An 18,906-nucleotide genomic window follows, 5' to 3' on the forward strand; every position below is an offset into this window, starting at 1 on the left:
TCCGTTTTGCCTTGATCAATATGTCCGACAACAGCATAATTTTTCAAAAGCTTGCAAAGATAGTGAAGATGATCAAACTTTGACATTCGAGGAAGTAAAATAGACAACGTCGCTTAAACGTTGTACTAGCTATTCGGTAGGTTTTCCTACTGAAGAAATCGTATTCACTATGGCTACATCAGGATAAGTGGTGTAATTACTTGTCAGCGAAATTTACATACACAGTAAAAGAAATCCTGATACTGCCTTTATTTGAACATCGTCGGCATGTTCGATTTCCAGTTTTAGCGTTGTATTCTTCATGGAAATGGTTTTTCTACAGCTGGTTATAGTCAGGGAGAACTCGATCCCTGACTAATGAAGGCTACATGCCTTCTAAGCAACTCTATTGACGCGCAGCAATTTTTGAGAGATCTATGGGTGTGGACCCCAGGATTTCTTTCTCATCTACACTGCTAAGGATCTACTCTTTAACCTTTGATTTGGCTTTTCCAAATTCCATTCTTTCACATTCTTCCGCATTAAAAACCATCTACGGCAATCTTATCCACAGCACCAACAGCCTTCTGTCAACTATCCCATCGCTCTTTATATAGACCATAGCTGTCCGTACCCTCCCATTCATATTCTTTTAATATTTAAAACATTTTAAATATTGAACTCGAACTGCATGCACTATTTCCACGGCAACTCCCTCCACACTCTCACTACTCTCTGTGATGAAGCTCCTCCTCACGTTCCCCCTAAACATTTCACCTTTCACCCTCAGCCCATGACCTTTAATTCTAGTCTTACCCAACCCGAGTGTGAAAAGCATGCTTACATTTACCCTATCTATTCCCCACATCATTCTGTACATCTCTATTCAATCTCCCTTCATTCTCCTATGCTCCAAGTAAGAAAGTGCTAACCTCTTCAACCTTTCCACATAATTTACGTCCTCAAGTCGAGAAATTATCTTTATAAATTTCCTCGGTACTCTTTCAATTTTGTTGACATCTTCGCTGAAAGTAGGAAGGAGTCCAGAGCAGCACACAATATAGGAAAGCCTTATTAACATCCAGGTACGTCATATACACCACTCTACTTTTATCAATTTCTTTAGTCATTCTCTCGAGAAAGTTTTCGTGAGACATGAAATGCCCCTCAAAAAGCTGTAGTCTATGTGATCAGACTATGCTTCCCCAACTGCTCATAAGTCCTGCTTTTAATAATCACTTCCAAAGTTTGACCACCACTGACATACAGCTCTGGTCTATAATTCCCAGGATTATCCCTAATCCCTTTCTTCAAGAAAGTAATAGCATTTGAGACCCTCCAACCTTCTGCTACTCCTCCTGTGTCTAATGACGGTGCAAAGATTATCACCAAGAAGGATCATTCACTTCCCTCTCTTCCCGTAGTAAACAGGGTATACCCCATTGGGCCTCAGAGCCTTATGTGTTTTTTTTTCAAACGTTCGACAATGCCCTATTACTTAACGTCACATGTTCTAGCATGTCAGCCTGTTTTAGGCTGTCCACACACAAGTCAAGATCCCTCTCAGCGGTGAACACTGAAGACATTAATTCATTAATTCATTAAGGAACTCCCCTAACTCCTCCGACTAGTTCCTCTTCTTTTACTCACTCTAGTCATCCGTCTGTTCTTCACCTACGTGTAGAACGTCTTGGGGTTTTCCTTAATCATACTCGCCAAGCTCTTCTTATTCCCCCCTTCTAGCTCTCATAAATTCATTATTCAGCTCCTTCCTGGCTGCATCGTAACCCTCAAGAGTTATGTCTAATCTCTCCTTCAAAAACCTTTAGTGAACTTTTTTTAATCCTCTTGTTGGGATGCTTCACATCTCTTGTCAACCATGCCCCTTTCTCCCTACCATCCATGTTCATTTGGGAGAACCTTACCCAGCACCCCATTAGCGTTCCCTACACAACTTCCACATTTCCTTGTTTATTTCCCTGGTAATATTAGTTCCCAATTTCTGCTCACAAGCTCATGTCTAATAGCATTATAATTCCCTCTCCTTCAAAACCAGCTGCTCTTATCCCTCTCCAAGGTTATGGTAAATTAGGGAGTTGTGATTACCCACGAGCAACCAGACACCTGGCCTGTTCCATTGGCTAGCGCCAGATCCAGTAAGGCCTCTCCTCTAGTTGGCCTGTCCACATATTCAGGAATCCTTCATTAACAGACCTAACAAATTCTGCCCTGTCTAAATCTTTAGGGAAGAGCGTGTTTTTGCAGCTGTCCAAAATCGACCTGCCGACCTACTCCTCGAAGTTCCTGTTGGGAGGTGTGCGCTGTACAATACTCCCATTAGAGTGACTGCAACTCCTCCTATTTCTGAATTCCACCCACGGAGACTCAAAAAACGATCTCTCCACGACATCCTCGCATTCTGTAGCTGCGATACTCTCCCTGATTGGCAATACCACTCCTCGATCTCCTTTACCTCCCTCCCTGACGCTTTTCGGAATATCTAAACCCGCGAACATCTGGCAGCTTTTACTGCCTTTGTGACAACCATATTTTGCATTATATATTGGATCGTTTGAATGAGATCGTTTCCTCCAAGAATAAAAAGGCAAATACATGTTATCATCGTTTTTACCTCATGGCTTTCCAATGTCTTTCTTGTTTTTTGAGCAACGCATGCACACGTGACACCCAGGTGCGCGCATATTGGTTCATAGAGACACAGGCCGTCGTTTGATTAAGTCTTGGAATGCGCAGTATTTCTACGTTTTAGCAGACGAAGAATCTCACGTTGTAATTTCTTTGGATTTGTCATTTCCGTGCACTTCCGCACTGAAACATTGAGAAGAGTCATATCAATAGCTAACTTGGAAAATAAACCTTTATGGTACAGGTATAATGTCTTCCCTGATCTGGATTGTTATTTATTACTCGATCTCATTGCTTAATTGTTCGTTCACAGTTGATGTTGATTGATCGTTTCGGCGTTGTTAAGCCATTACCTGCAGTCATCAGATCGGCCATTATATCGTATCATATAATCGTTCGTATATTCGTTGAAAGCATTTGTTCGAAGTCGAAGGAATTTTAATCAATATTTGAATCTGCCTTGAATAATAGGTGATAACATGTTGACATGAATAAAAAATTGATTGGCTGACAAAAAACGATGTGCTGACGTTAATGGTCGAGTCTCTGGAATGATATATCTCAGAATCTGTGAACCAATTCAGGTCCTTCCAATTCGCCGATGACAAAAAGACAAATAGGTAATTACATTGTGAAGAGAAATTTAAAAAGCTGGGAAGGCATATTGATAACCTAAGTGCTTGAGATTGTAACCTTCCAAGTTAAAGAAGCGTAAGGGCATTTAGATCACGATAGCATGTAATTCACAAAACGCTATTATTCAGGTGAAAGTAACTAAAAAGGCTGGGAACATGTTAAGGGAATTAAGTGCAAAATTTGGGGATGTTATGCTTTAGTGACGGGGCAATAAAGAACCAAATGTGGGCTTGAGTACTGCATTCTTCTTACTTAAGAAATTATGTAAATGTGTTAGACGTTCAGAGGAAGCTAACAAGAACGACTTCATTGGTGGTTCGTTATCCTAAGAGAAACTATTGTATAGGCTTGACTTCTATTTACTGGAGTTTATCAGAGTTATAGGACTTGACTAAAATCTAGTAGTCCTTAATAACAATACGTATGCTTTATAAGCCTTGTAGTCTGAAGCTCTACGGCTCGAAGGGCTCATGACAATAAGTCCGGCACCTGACGTCTTGGGGAACCCGAGAGTAACACGCCTGAACACGAGACAGGCAGACCTGGTGAATCCGAGACTGGCGATTCATCTCCCAACAAGGTTGGTCGTCTCCAGATAGACCTGATAAACTGGAGACAGACCTGACGAACTCGATAGTCCTGGGGAATCCGAGACAGGGCTGGTAATCTCGAGAAAGACATTGAATAAATTTGGGAAACATGAAATAAATCTGGGGAATATGGAATAAAACTCGTGAAAATTGAATAGTCCTCGGAAGCGTGGAGGGTAATGGGAGACCCAGGAACCTTTGCCGACAGTGAAAATCTTGATAAAAAGCCTTTAAAATGGTCAAGGCAAGCTCCAAACGTGGAATCGGAATTTGGTCGCCAGAAACACAGAATGAAGGTTCGAGACACTCGTAAACCGAATGAAGTCGGGGCACCACTTTAGAAGTTCCACTGGACCCTTATATCCCTGCGTTTTTTTAGTCACCGTGCAGACTGAACGCAAGTGCGGAGAAAAGACAGGCTGCCATATGGAATCAGCGACCTGGCTTTATTCATAAGAGTTCCAACTAACCATCGGCGGCTCGGCAGAGAGACGCCGAGAGAGCTAACTTTCTCAAAGCTAGGGCCAGCGAAATTAATAATCCGAAGCGAAATTCAGCGAAATTAAATAATTACAGTACCCGGAAATCCCGTGTCAGTTAAAATAAACTTAACAAGTTTAAACAGAAAACGTAAGGGTTTAACAAGTCTTGTTAATAGAACAATTCACAAATAAAGGCTATTTAGAAAATTTAGAGCCCAACACTCTAAGGTTTCCTATACAGGTGCGAAGAACTCATAACACCCGTTGTTAGGCGGGAATCCTTTATCGCCTTACTTAAAGTATGCCACATTATTCAACAGTTTTAAACCGAGCATTCATCTTCCCTTCTCGCTTCGCCGTTTGTCTAAATGCGGCAATCAATACCAATATCACCTTAAATGAAATGTTTAGAGCTATGTCTGCATTTTCTTTTGATTATGTACGTACCAAAACACTCTAGTAGTTATTTCTCAGGAAAGTAAGAAAATCTTCATCTTGTTTATTTAAAACGGGATTCATGGTATCATAATCTTCCATATAATCTTCCACACTTCACAGGGAATCAGTTAAGATTTTTCTTCCCTCCCAGTGTTCGCTTATGGTGACATGTGCTTCCATTTTGACATACAACTGCCCATGAAAAGTCACAGGGAAAAGAATAAAGAAAAACTGATAAAAGGAGAAAATCTTTCTTAACGAATAGCCAAAATAGAGAGGCGTCCAATCACCATGCCAATGGAACTGCAATGAAAGTTGATCAGATGACAGAGTGCGTAGATGAGACGTGGACTTAGTACGTTTTTCAAAAGCTTATAGTTTGTAAATCATAGAAGTCTCAAAGAACTCCACGACATGAGCAGCTGCTTTGAGTGTCCTTTGGACTCGAACCCCGGTTTCCCTGTGATCCTCCACACTGCCAAGAGACTTACAATTAATACTATATTCTGCCGTCATATTTGACCTACCAAAATGAACCACCTCACACTTAACTGGGTTGAACTCCATCTGCCACTTCTCAGCCCAGTTTTGCATCCTATCAATGCCCCGCTGTAACCACTGACAGCCCTCCTCACTATCCACAACACGTCCAACCTTTGTGTCATCAGCAAACTTACTAACCCATCCCTCCACTTTCTCATCCAGGTCATTTCTGTTTAATGCCATCGTTAGACAGGACACACTAATTCAAACATTCACTGCTGTCTGTGTTTTAAGCAAAAATTACATAGAAACATAGAAACTTAGAAAACCTACAGCACTATACAGGCCCTTCGGCCCACAGAGTTGAGCCCAACACGTCCCTGCCTTAGAAATTACTAGGCTTACCTATAGCCCTCTATTTTACTAAGCGCCATGTGCCTATCTGAAACACTCCTAAAAAACCACATGGAATCCGCCTCCACTACCGTTTCCGGCAGCCCATTGCACGTACTCACAACTCTCTGAGTGAAAAACTTACCCCAGAAACTCCACTGACATCTCCCCTACAGAGGCCCTCCCCAGCATCTTAAACCTGTGTCCTTTTTTGGCAACCATTTCAGCCCTGGTTAAACGCTTTTTACTATCCACACGATCATCATCTTGTACACCTCTATCAGGTCACCTTTCATCCTCCTTCGCTCCAAAGAGAAAAGGCCGAGTTCACTCAAACTATTCTCATAAGGCATGCTCCCCAATCCAGGCAACATCCTTGTAAATCTCCCCTGCACCCTTTCTATTGCTTCCACATCTTTCCTGTAGTGAGCACAGTACTCTAAATGGGGTCTGACCAAGGTGCAATACATCTGCAACATTACCCCGCGACTCCTAAATTCAATTACACGATTGATGAAGGCCAATACACCATATGCCTTCTTAACCACAGAGTCAACCTGCACAGCTGCGTTGAGCGTCCTATGGACTCGTACCCCAAGATCCCTCTGATACTCCACACTACCAAGAGGCTTACCATTAATACTATATTCTGCCATCACATTTGACTACCAAACTGTACCACTTCACACCGATCTGGATTGAACTCCAACTGTCACTTCTCAGCCCAGTTTTGCATCCTATCAATGTCCCACTGTAACCTCGAACAATTCTCCACACTATCCACAACACCTCCATCTTTCATGTCATCAGTAAACATACTAACCAATCCTTCCATTTCCTCATCCAGGTCGTTTATAAAAATCACGAAGCGTAAGGGTCCCAGAACAGATGCAAAGATCATCACCAGAGGCTAAGCAATCTCCACCCTCGGCTCCTACATGTGGTATATTTCGTCCGCTCCCGGTGACTTATCCAAGTTGATGCTTTCCAAAAGCTCCAGCACATTCTCTTTCTTAATATCTACATACTCAAGCTTTTCAGTCTGCTGTAAGTTATGACTACAATCACTAAGATCGTTTTCCAAACTGAACACTGAAGAAAAAGTATTCATTAAGTACCTCTGCTATTTCCTCCGGTTCCATACACACTTTCCCACTGTCACATGTGATAGGTCCAATACTTACACGTCTTTTACTCTTGCTCTTCACATACCTGTAGAATGCTTTGGGGTTTTCCTTAATTCTGCCCACCAAGACCTTCTCATGGTCCCTTCTGGCTCTCCTAAATTCCTTCTTAATAGCTTTGTAATCTTCTAGACCTCTAACATTACCTAGCTCACTGAACTTTTTGTAAGTTTTCTTCTTGACTAGATTTATTTCAGCCTTTGTACACCACGGTTCCTTTACCCTACCATAACTTCCCTGTCTCATTGGAACGTACCTGTACAGAGCTCAACACATATATCCCCTGAATATTTGCCATATTCCTTTCTTACTTTTCCCTGAGAACATATGTTTCCAATTTAAGTTTCCAATTTCCACACTGTTAGCTTCATAATTCCCCTTATACCAATTAAACTTTTTTCTAACTTGTCTGGTCCGATCTCTCTCCAATGCTGTTGTAAAGGAGATAGAATTATGATCACTATCCCCAAAATGCTCTCACACTGAGATATCTGACACCTGACCAGGTTCATTTCCCATACCAAACCAAGTACAGCCTCTCCTCTTATAGGCTTACTGAAACCTTCCAGAACACACCTAACAAACTTCACCACATCTAAACCTCTCGCTCTAGGGAGATGCAAATCGATATTTGGGAAATTAAAACCTCCCATCACGACATCTCTGTTATTATTACACCTTTCCAGGATCTGTTTCCTTACCTGTTCCTCGATATCCCTGTTACAATTAGGCGCCCTATAAAAATACCCAGTTAAGTTATTGACCGTTTCCTGTTCCTAAACTCCACCCACAGAGACTGCGTAGGAAATCCCTCCATGGTGTCCACTTTTTCTCAGCTGTGACATAATCTCTGATCAACAGCCCCACCTCTTCTGCTTCCCTCCCTGTCCTTTCTGAAACATATAAAACCCGACACTTGAAGTAACCAATCCGGCCCCTGAGCCATCCAACTCCCTGTAACTGGCACTACATCATATCTCCAAGTACTGATCCACGTTCTAAGCTCATCCGCTTTGTTCACAACACTCCTTGCATTAGAATAGATGCAACTCAAGCCTTCGGTTTGAGTGACTCCCTTCTTTGTCACCTGCCTATCCTCCCTCTCGCACTGTGTACAAGCTTTCTCTATTTGTGAGCCAACCTCCTCTTCCCCAGTCTCCTCAGTTCGGTTACAACCCCCCAACAATTCTAACAAACTCTCCCCAGTAGCCTTAGCAAACCTCCCCGCCAGGATACGTCTCAACTTCATATAAAAACACAAATAAGAGGGACGTCATGTGGGTGCCGGGCAAGATGTCCGCATGTTAGTGGAGCTCTGACAACCCACCATAAAATTCTATCAATTAGGGCATATTTATCCCGCCTTATTCAGATACAGCTGTTCTAGAGTAAAAGACTGTATTTTTTTCTACTGAAAAATAACAACTTTGCGAGATAATTCGGGACGATGCCAGGAACTTCGAAGAGCGCTACAGCGAGTCACGTGGCTACAAGACTGGCCCCGCAATCCGAAGGTCAAGGCACGCTAACGACACAGAAGGACCAAGGCTCCAACATGGAGAATTTACTGACTGAGGTTAGTCGTATCAATTCCATTCTGCTCGGGGTCGCAACTGATGTATCTACAATTAAAGAAACGGCAACGGAGTTGAAGAACTCCGTCAACGCCATTCAAGAGAAGCTGACGGAAGCCGAGGGTCGTCTCTCCAGCGTGGAGGACACCACTGTGCAGCTGGTGGGTGCTGGCGAGCAGAATAATAAACGCTTGGACCTGCTGTGGAACCGTGTCGAGGAGCTTGAGAACAGGAGCGGACGGAACAACGTCAGTCTGGTCGGTCTAAAGGAGGGTGCGGAAACGGGCGGTCTGATTAAGTGTGTGCAAATAATCATGTCGGAGGGATTTGGCATCGAACTGAAAGCAGAGTTTGAGATTGAGAAGGGCGCATCGGGTCCCGGCTCCGAGATCGGACGAGGATCGCCCCCACCCCCCAGGATGATCTTAATACGATTTCTGCGCTCTTCGGACAGAGAGAAAGTGCTGCAAGCGGCCATAGCGAAAAGAGGAGCTGAGTTGGAGGGATGCAGAGTCTCCTTCTTTCCGGATATGTCCAGAGAATTGGCTGAGAAACGGAGTGCATTTACTACGGCTCGGCAAATGCTGCAAAGAGTCAACGTGAGGAAGACACTCGCTTATCCAGCAGTTCTACGATTCACGTGGAAAGGAAAGAACATGTTCTTTATTACTGCTGCAGAAGCAGTGAAATTCATTCAGGAAAAGTGCGGCGCTGGCACTGACTGAGAGACAGTAATAGGTGGAGATAACTTTTTAGGTACAACAGGATGGGTGGGGAGCTGGATAAAGCGGTCTGATTAGTGCGAGGCTTACTAGCTGGCACGGTACTTCGCTGACCATCTCTTGTGTCTTTTTCTTTTCCGTTTCTTTGTGGAGGTTATTCTGCCTATTTGCTTTTATTTGTTAGTTAATCTTGCAGGAATATATTACCGCTATGTTTTTGGGTTATGTTGGTTGTTTATTTGTTTGAAAGCGCAGCATTTGCTGTGGTTGTTGGTAATAATTGAGCATGGGGATAGAGTACAGCAGGTTTTTCTATGGAATTTTTTTTTGAATTATTGCATTCCAGAATCAGTCATCCTGGAAAATGTTTTTATTTTTTTTGCACATCTGTGCATGACGTTTAGGACATGGAAATTGTTAATTTCATATCATGGAACATAAATAGGTGTGGAAACCCAATCAAGAGGAAAAACGATTTTATCATACCTTAAAGGTAAACGAATTGATGTTCCAGTTGTCCAGGAAACACATTATAAAAATTTTGAAGCACTGAAATTTATCAGAGATGGGGTGGGCCAGGTATTCTTACACCAATTAATAGCAAACAAAATGGGACAATGATTTTAGTCAACAAAAAACTTAATTTTGTATTGGAAAAGGTCTTATCAGGACAATATACCGATGACATATAAATATCTGTGCAATTTGAAATTCCAGCGAAATAACATATATAACAAAGAAGCAGAATGTGCATTATTTAGATTAAAAACAAGTTTCTGTGAAGGTGGTGACAAAGCTGGTAAGCTCCTGGCACGATACTTAAAGCAGCAGAATAAGAATAGTGTTATAACTGTAATTAAGAAAGGGGATACATTAGTGTCATCATCTAAAGAAAGAAATGAAGTCTTTAAGCAGTTCTATGAACAACTATATGCATCACAATTTAATCATGACCAGAAGGAGATGTATCAGTTTCTCGCTAACATAAAATTGCCTACATCATCCCCACGACAAGCTGAGTCCTTGGATGCCCCAATTACTGAGGATGAGGTCAGACGAGCTATTGTGGTTATAAAAGTGGGGAAATCTCCAGGTATGGATGGCTTCCCAGTTGAATATTATAAGACATTTCTGGACATATTGGGCTCCTGTTCTAACAAAAATCTATTCAGAAACACTTAATTTGGAATCTTTACCTAATACATTTAACGAAGCATTAATTCGTTGATCCCAAAAAAAGACAGGGATGCAATAGGCCCTTCTAATTATAGACCTATACGCTTAATTAATGCGGACTGTAAGATACTGACTAAAAAACTGGCCTCGCGATTAGAGAAAGTATTACCATCTATAATTAACTCTGACCAGTTTGGCTTCATTAAAGGCAAATCCCCAGCTGACAATTTAAGCAGATTACCGCACTTAATATGGCTAAACACCCCAAGTAGTATCCCAGTTACTGCCATCTCCCTGGACGCTGAAAAGGCCTTTGACAGGGTTGAGTGGAGATTTTTAACCACGGCCTTGTCATTCTTTGGGTTTGACTCTGTCTTTAATCATGGATTACAATTTTGTATAAAAAAGGCTGCAGTTATTACAAATGGTATCATATCCCCATTTTTCAACATTTCACGGGGTACACGCCAAGGCTGCCCCCTCTCCCCACTGTTATTTACGATTTTTTTTTTTTGGAACTGTTGAAGGTCGTTATTAGAGCAGATCCAGATATTAGAGAGGTGAAGGGAGGCGGAAAGGAGCATAAGTTGATGCTATATGCTGACGATATTTTATTACTGATTTGTGAACCTACTTATTCCTTACCCCCACTAATAAAAACAGTTCAATTATATTCTGACGTGTCTGGTTATAAAATCAACTGTAGTAAATCTGTGGCTATGCCACTGTCAAAATTGTGTTATTCAAATTCAGTATCTCAGTTTAATTTTAGATGGGTGCCAGTTGGAATGATGTATCTAGGGGTCAAACTCAGTCAGAATTTGGATGAAATAATTACTTTAAATTATAATCCATTATTGTGTAGGATAAGAAATACTCTGGCTAAGTGAGGGGTACTGCGACTGTCACTCTGGGATAAAGTCAATGTAGTTAAAATCGTCATAGCACCTCAGTTTCATCAAAGGAAGCATCATCTTTCGATGATGCTTCCTTTAAATATTACAGATTTGATTGACAAGCAATACAACAAAATTGTTATTGACTTTCGATGGGAAAGAAGAAGCCCAGAATTAAAATGAGTAAGATGTGTATGTCCAGTGACATGGGTGGGTTCAGTCTACCAGACGTCAGGGCATATAATTTATCCATTGAAATGATCAAGTTAACTAAACATTGGGACAGGGCAGATATTGATTTAGATTGTGTACTTATAGAACTGAGTTTGGCTGCACCACATTCTTCCCTTAACATTCTCTCACAACATGTGGAAAACAACACTAATCTAAATCCTATACTATTTCAGTCAAGGGGTGTGTGGAGTACAATTCATAAATCTTATAAAATGTCACATTTAAATCAGTTATACTCGCTCTGGAATAACCCTATGATACGCATTGGGAAAAGAATGGTGTACTGGAAAGAATGGAAGATTAAAGGTGTGAATACAGTAGGTGATCTCTGTGAGATTGGGATTTTTATGTTGTATGTGGATTTGCAGAGGAAATATAACTTTGTAGATAAAGGGCGTTTCTGGAAGTATTTACAAATAAGACCTTGCGTTAGTCGCATATTCATGAATGGGTGCCCACAAAGTAACCCTTTAAGTGAATTCTTTACACTACCACAGGAAGTTCATAAAGCATCAATCAGTGTTTTATAAACTGTTCAAGCACTCTGTGGGTGAACCGTGTAACAATCTCAAAGCAGTATGGAAGAAGGATCTTGGAAGCGATGTTGAAGATAATGAGCGGTCAAGTATTTTATTAAATGTGGGTAGACTTATTAGGGAAGCGAGTGGGAATTTTATTCAGTATAAGATAGTACACAGATATTATTGAACACCAACTAGACTCTACAAAATGGGGATTGTTGTTAATCATTTATGCTGGAAATGTAAAAATAAGGTGGGCACATATTTTCACTTGATCTTGGAGCGTTCCATGTTTCGTCCATGTTGGCGTAAAGTTCTAGATTGGTTGGGTAATTGGTCGGGTCCTACACTGCCCTTGTGACCACGGCTTTGTCTCTTGGGTGATAGGACATTGATACCTAATGTAAACAATGACAAATTTACTATTTTAAAGGCGGGTCCCATCACAGCTGCAAGAATTATATTACAAACTGGAAAAAAAAACAGATGACCCACTGTGAGGGAATGGACTGAGGAAAGGGCTAAGAATTCATCATATGAACACATGTTGGGAAGAATTAACAGTGAGGGAAAGGTGCAAGATGCGTGGGATCAATTTTGGTTGTATGTTGATTTTAAAAATTAGAAGTTTTTTTTCTGTTTCTTAGTTTTATATGTTTTCCGGTCATGGGGTGACTGCGTAAATATGTTGTACTGCATCTGCTCTATGATATGCTCTGCTGCTTTGTAAAATAAGAATAAATCATAATAAAAATTTGAATTACAAAAAAAACAAAAAAATCAACCCATGATCAGTGGCGTATTATTGAGTCTCATTGAAACACTGTAAAGGAGAAAATTCCGCTGAAATTCTGAAACATTTTCCATCGATATTCCAAGTATCATGTTTCACTACAGAACTGCCTTCGTTCCCGCCACCCTGAGTGAAACGCTAAACAGTTGCATCGTCTGTCCACCATCACAGGCGCTTCAGCTCATCCGTGCTGCCAACACTTTAAATGCATTGTGGCAATTACGTTGACGTTATAAGCGTATAACATGTAACACGGGAAAGCTTTTACCCGAACAGTTTAACACGATATTCTGTGGATTATATTGATGATACTTTCCACTTCGGAGACAAGGGTGCAACATAGCAGAAACATGAGGGTGAATTTCCGAGTTATATTTGGTAAATAACAAATGGATACGCCTCAGAGACTCGACTCATATTCCTTCTCAGCTTTCCTTATAACATTTCTGTATTCTCGCAATAGTCAATTCGTAATAAGCTAGTCTATTTGTTCGTCTGTTGTCAGTTAAATGCTTCGTATTTCTGGTCAGATGCAACCCTTCTCCCCTCAGCTATTCCCGCCTGTGGCAACCTCATACTGACAGCACTTCAGCCGCTTCGGCCCATTTTCATTTACGTTGGTTTATGTGCCCGCTATGCATTTGTATGTGGGGGGGGGGGTGGAGTTTGGGACTGTATGGAAATGTGCAAATGTCAGTGACAGTGAACCTGTGAAACGGTCATAAATTGGTAAATTTTCAAATTGCTTGAATGTTGTCACATGTACCGAGATGCAGAGAACAAACTGTTTTGCAGGTCATTCATGCAGATCAGTTCATCAGTGCATTGAGACAGCACACGCGAGCAGAATAAAGAGCTAAAGTTACAGAGAAAGTGCATTACGGGTAGGTAGTAAGGTGCAAGGGCATCTCGACGTAGATTGTGAGATCAAGAGTCTCTGATCGCAGTAGGGAAACATTAAGTGGTCACATAACACCGAGACAAACGCTGTCTTTGAGCCTGATTGTATGTGCCTTTAAGGCTTTTCGATCTTCTGCCCGATGGGATGGGGGATGAGAGAGAATGTCCGTGACGGATGAGGTCTTTGCCTATATTGGCTGCTTTGCCGAGGCAGCGACAATGTACACAGAATCCATGGAGGGGAGTTGGCTTCCGTGATGTGCTGAGCTCTATGCGCAACTCTGTTTAGGTTATTTTAATTACCAGCAGAGCAGACACCATACCCAGCCGTGATGCATCCAGACGGAATTCATCGATAAAAATTGCTGAGAGTCAAAGTTAGAGCGCCAGTGAGCGCTCTTTGCCGTGACATCTACGTGGTTGGACCAGGATAGGTTGTTGGTGACGTCCACTCCACTGAACTTGAAATTCTCAATGCTCCCGATCTCAGCATCGTTTACATAGTTGCCCCGCCCATTTCCTGAAATCAAGATCCAATTCATTCGTGAGTAGAGATCTGCATGAATATATATTTCAGTGACTTTGCAGTCTTCCACAGTTCTTAAGGAGCAGCTTCCAAAGCCCTGAACAGGACTTGTGTCCGAAAGCCTTTGACTTCTAATTCTACTTATCTGCTTCACCATGGCTGAATGGATCCTGGTTCTTGCCGCGTTTGTGTCCTCTTTGTTCAGTAAGTAGAATACTTAATTCTTTAGACTGTCCTTTATGTCGTGTTTTTTACTTAAGGGTTTTAAATAATTATTTGTTATTTTCGCCAGCTGCAAACGCGGAGATGACTTTGACTCAGCCTCCGTCCGTATCGGCGTCTCCGGGTACAACCGTGAAAATCACTTGTACCATGTCAGGGGGCAGCATCGGCAGCTACTACACGAGCTGGTACATGCAGAAACCCGGCAGCTCCCCAGTTTTTGTGTGGTATAGAAGCTCCACGAGAGGATCGGGAATTCCAGATCGATTCACCGGTTCCACAGTCTCATCGAGCAACCAAATGCATTTAACCATCACCAACGTGCAATGGCAGGACGCCGCCGATTATTACTGTGGTGTCTGGTATAATAGTAGCCCGTACGCATTCACCTTTGGGGGAGGAACCAAACTGAATTTCAACAGTAAGTAAATATTTGTTGGGGTCTAATCACCTTTTGATTTTGTTTGGGTTTTTTTTTTCGTTTGAACCTTGGAATAATATTATCAATCCTGATGCTTCCATCTGATTTACAGTCCGCCTCTTATTGTATCTTTACAATACCGCAGGCAGAAAACTAGCACATATGCATCCTGTTTGCTTGGTAGGGTTACTTAATTTAGCTGAAAAGTATCTTCAAAACAGCCTGATTTCATTGCCATGACATTTTTAAAATAGCTTCGTGAATAGATGCTACGTGCTGCTAGCAAGTGTTTCTTAAAAGTTTCCCAGGGAACAGATGTATTCAAATATATTCCCAACAGGTTTTGCATTAGACAACCGAGTTGAAGTCGCGTCAAGTTCCAGTACAAATGATCTGAATACCAATCGTCTGGAATATATTTTGTTAGCTTTTAAAAATTTATTTCGGCCAATATTACTTTATTTTTTGTGTATCGTGTTGTCCACCTTGGTCTCCTAAATCATTCTTATGTTTGACCGTCTACATGTACACAGTTGACTGACGTTACATTTATCCTGAAACCTGAACCTTAATGGGGACAAAAGCCGAGCTGTGAATGTTACCGAATTGCGATAGAGAACTTCTATTTCCTTAAATCGGTAAAACCTAGGAACAGAATTCGACCCCACGAGTCTGCTGCGTCATTTGATCATCGCTGGTATATTTTCTCTCAAGCTCATTCTCCTGACTTCTCTACATAACCTTTGATGCCGTTGCTAAACAAGAGACTATAAACTCAGTTTTAAATTTACCCAAAGACTTGGTCTCCACAGCATCCTTTGGGAATAAATTCTACAAAATCAGCACTTTACGGTTAAATCATATTCAGCTCATCTCTGTTCTAAAGGGCTACCCTTATATTCAAAGGATTTTCTCTCAGTTCTAGCCTCTCACACTATAGAGGGCATCCTCCCACATCCACTCAATCTAGCTCTTTCAGTATTCGGTAGGTTAAAATGAGACTTCATCCTCCCCCCGCCACACCCCCGCCACCATTCTTTTGAAATCCAGCATGTACAGGCCCAGGGCCATCAAATGCTCCTTATACTTTAACCCTTTTATTGTCAGCATCTTTCCTCTGGTCCCTCTCCAATGCCAGTACGCACATCTTTTCTTAGATATCTGGCCCAAAACTGCTTCCAATACTCTAAATCTGCTCTGGCTATTGTCTTTTAAAATATTAGCATTAAATCGTTGATTTTATATTCTGCTCATCTCGAAATAAGCTGAGCTAAGCTTGGTTTTGCCTGCAAGTTATCATTTTGGGAATCCTGCAGGATGACTTTCAGGTCTCCTTGTACATCTGACTTCTTAATGCGGTCCCCGTTTAGAAGACTGTACCTTTATTCCTTCTACCAGAGTCCACGACCATACGATTTCGCACACTGTACTCTATCTGCCAATTCTTTGCTCGTTCACCTGATCCGTCAATATCTTTCTGCAGACTCCTACTGCCTCAACACTGTCTACTCCTCCACCTCGCTTTGCATCATCCGCAAATGTGGCCACAAATCCATAAATCCCGTCGTTCAGATCATTAACGTCTAGCATGAAACGTAGCAGACTCAACACCGATCCTTGCAGAACACCACTAGTCACCGGTAGCCAACCAGAAAAGATTATCCTACGCTTTTTTCCTGCCAGTCGGCCAATGCTCCGTCTACGCCTGTGATAGTTTATGCTCTTATCGTGTTAAGCAGCCTGATGTGTGCCACTTTGTCAATGGTCTTCAGAAAATCCAAGTCAATAACATCCACTGACTCTTATTTGTCTATCCTGCCTGGTATTTTCTCAAGGAATCTCAACAGATTTGTCAACTAAATTACCCCTTAAGGGAACCATGCTGATCACGGCTGATTTTATCGTATGCCACCAAGTACCTAGAAATTTCGTCCTTCCTAATGGATTCTAGCAAACTCAATATATTTAAATTTCGATTAAACATGAGCATGTTTACTAGGAAATTAACTGACGTCAGGCTAACTGGCCCATAATATCCTGCATTTTGCGTCCATTTCTTCTCTGAATGTGGAGTAATATTTGTGAGTTTCTAGTCCTGCGGACCCTTTGGCCCATTCTTGAAATATCGTTACTAATGCCTCTCTAATCTATCCAGCTACCGCCTGCAGAATCCTGGAGTGTAGTCCATCTAGTTTGTCGACTTATCTAACTTCAATTCTTTCAGCATCCCAAGCTCCTTCTCCTTCATCATAGCAACTACTATCACTTATGTTTAATTTCCTAAGAAATACTACCGTTAAACGATTTCTTTGTAAATTCTGTTCTGTAGTCTCGATATCTGATTGTGTGAATGGGTTCAACTTTTCAAATTAATGAAAAAGTGATTATAAGAACCTTGACCCAGCTATCCACATCTTCTGGATTTCATAGACCTCTGAGAGTTGTTATCGGCTTTTTCTTCAGAGTGTATTACCGCGGTCCAAACAACACTTTCGGAATTAATTGAGTGACTAAAAACTAGAAAATCTAAGTATAAAACCTTAACTGGTATTATTTATTCCCATTAAAATATTTCCATTATTTTTAGCCATTCACATTCCCTCCTTTACTGAAGCAAATTGCGGCATCTCCGAGGAGAGACAAAGGCACAGGATGTCACTCAAATCCACTGCCTCATCTTTTTACGTGAATAGCTGCGACGACATTTTGGAGTTCTACCTCGCTCTTTGTCAAATCTCTTTCGGGGTTTGCTATTGGTTCTGTTTTTCATGTCTTTACGATTTTAACACCAGGGACCGTGCCAATAATCTGTCACAATATTAACTATAGAATAGTTATATCAGATTAGAACGGGGTATTATGGGATATATAAAGTATAGCTTATGTATATTGGAGAGTACTTCACGAATGAATGGGTTCTGTCCGCCATTTTTCAGAAGCCTCTCCAGCCGGATTTTGTTTTAGCATTCCATCGATTTTTTTATCTTATTGCTTTGAATTTTGCTGTTATGTAAAACATCTCCTTCCATTACTTTGCAGCTATTCTAATGTTCATGATGTATATTTCGCTTGATGCGTTTGTGTAAGATCAAAATACATTAATGAGATTCAGTTGTGATCGGGTTCACATGCGTTCTCACTTTTATGGTTGTAAAATCGTTGAAAAAAGACAAAGTTTAATTCTAATTTATATCAATTAATAACTCATCTCCCTGCACTTCTTTCTATTTACAGGTCCGCGAAAACCCGCCGTATCCGTCCTCCGACCGTCTGCGGAAGAAATTCGAGGACAGGGCACCGCCACCCTGGTGTGTTTAGTGAGCGGGTTTAATCCGGCCGCTGTGAATATCGAGTGGACTGTGGACGGCAGTACGAGAAGGAATGGCGTTGAGACCAGCCGGATCCAGCAGGACGCGGACAACACGTTCAGTGCGAGCAGTTACCTGACTCTGCCAGCCTCAGACTGGAACTCACACGAGCGTTACTCCTGCGTGGTTAAACACGAGTCTCAGGCAACCCCATTTCAAACAAACATCGCGCGATCCAGCTGTATGTAATACAATATGTTTAGAGGATGTTTCTTTAAAATAAAGCAAACGAATTTCATGTACGGATGTTAAATTTTTGATTGTAGCTGTCACATTTCGCAACCGGGAGAAAACAGGCATTGCGTCCTGCTGGACGTTCTTAAATAGCATTCGTTCAGAAATTAATATCATCCATGTAATTTTATCCCACAGTAATTAAAATCTACCCGATCTGCTGTGTCGTTTTGCCTTGTACGATATGTCCGACAAGAGCATTATTTTTCAAAACTTTGCGTAGATAGTGAAGATGATCAAGATTTGGCATTCCATGAAATAGAACAGACAACGTCGCTTACACGTTGTGCTAGTTATTGGGTTTATTTTCCTCCTGAAGAAACCATATTCACTATGGCTAGATCAGGACAAGTGGTGTAATCATTTGGCAGCGAAAATTACATACATAGTAAAAGAAATCCTGATACTGCCTTTATTTGAACATCGTAGACATATTCGATTTCCAGTTTTATCATTGTATTCTTCATGGAAATGGTTTTTCTACAGCT

General features: G+C 41.4%; 1 protein-coding gene across 1 annotated transcript; it reads left to right on the forward strand.

The window, feature by feature from the left end:
* The first annotated feature begins 14,244 nt into the window (after window positions 1–14,244).
* LOC132400368 (immunoglobulin lambda-1 light chain-like) lies at window positions 14,245–18,573 on the forward strand. Its single transcript, XM_059981317.1, has 3 exons — window positions 14,245–14,377; window positions 14,466–14,816; window positions 18,051–18,573. The coding sequence occupies exons 1-3, from the start codon at window positions 14,329–14,331 to the stop codon at window positions 18,371–18,373; spliced, it is 723 nt and encodes a 240-aa protein (XP_059837300.1). The 5' UTR covers window positions 14,245–14,328; the 3' UTR covers window positions 18,374–18,573.
* The last annotated feature ends 333 nt before the right edge of the window (window positions 18,574–18,906 follow it).

This window comes from Hypanus sabinus, chromosome 10 (assembly GCF_030144855.1).
Source record: "Hypanus sabinus isolate sHypSab1 chromosome 10, sHypSab1.hap1, whole genome shotgun sequence".
NCBI lineage: Eukaryota > Metazoa > Chordata > Chondrichthyes > Myliobatiformes > Dasyatidae > Hypanus > Hypanus sabinus.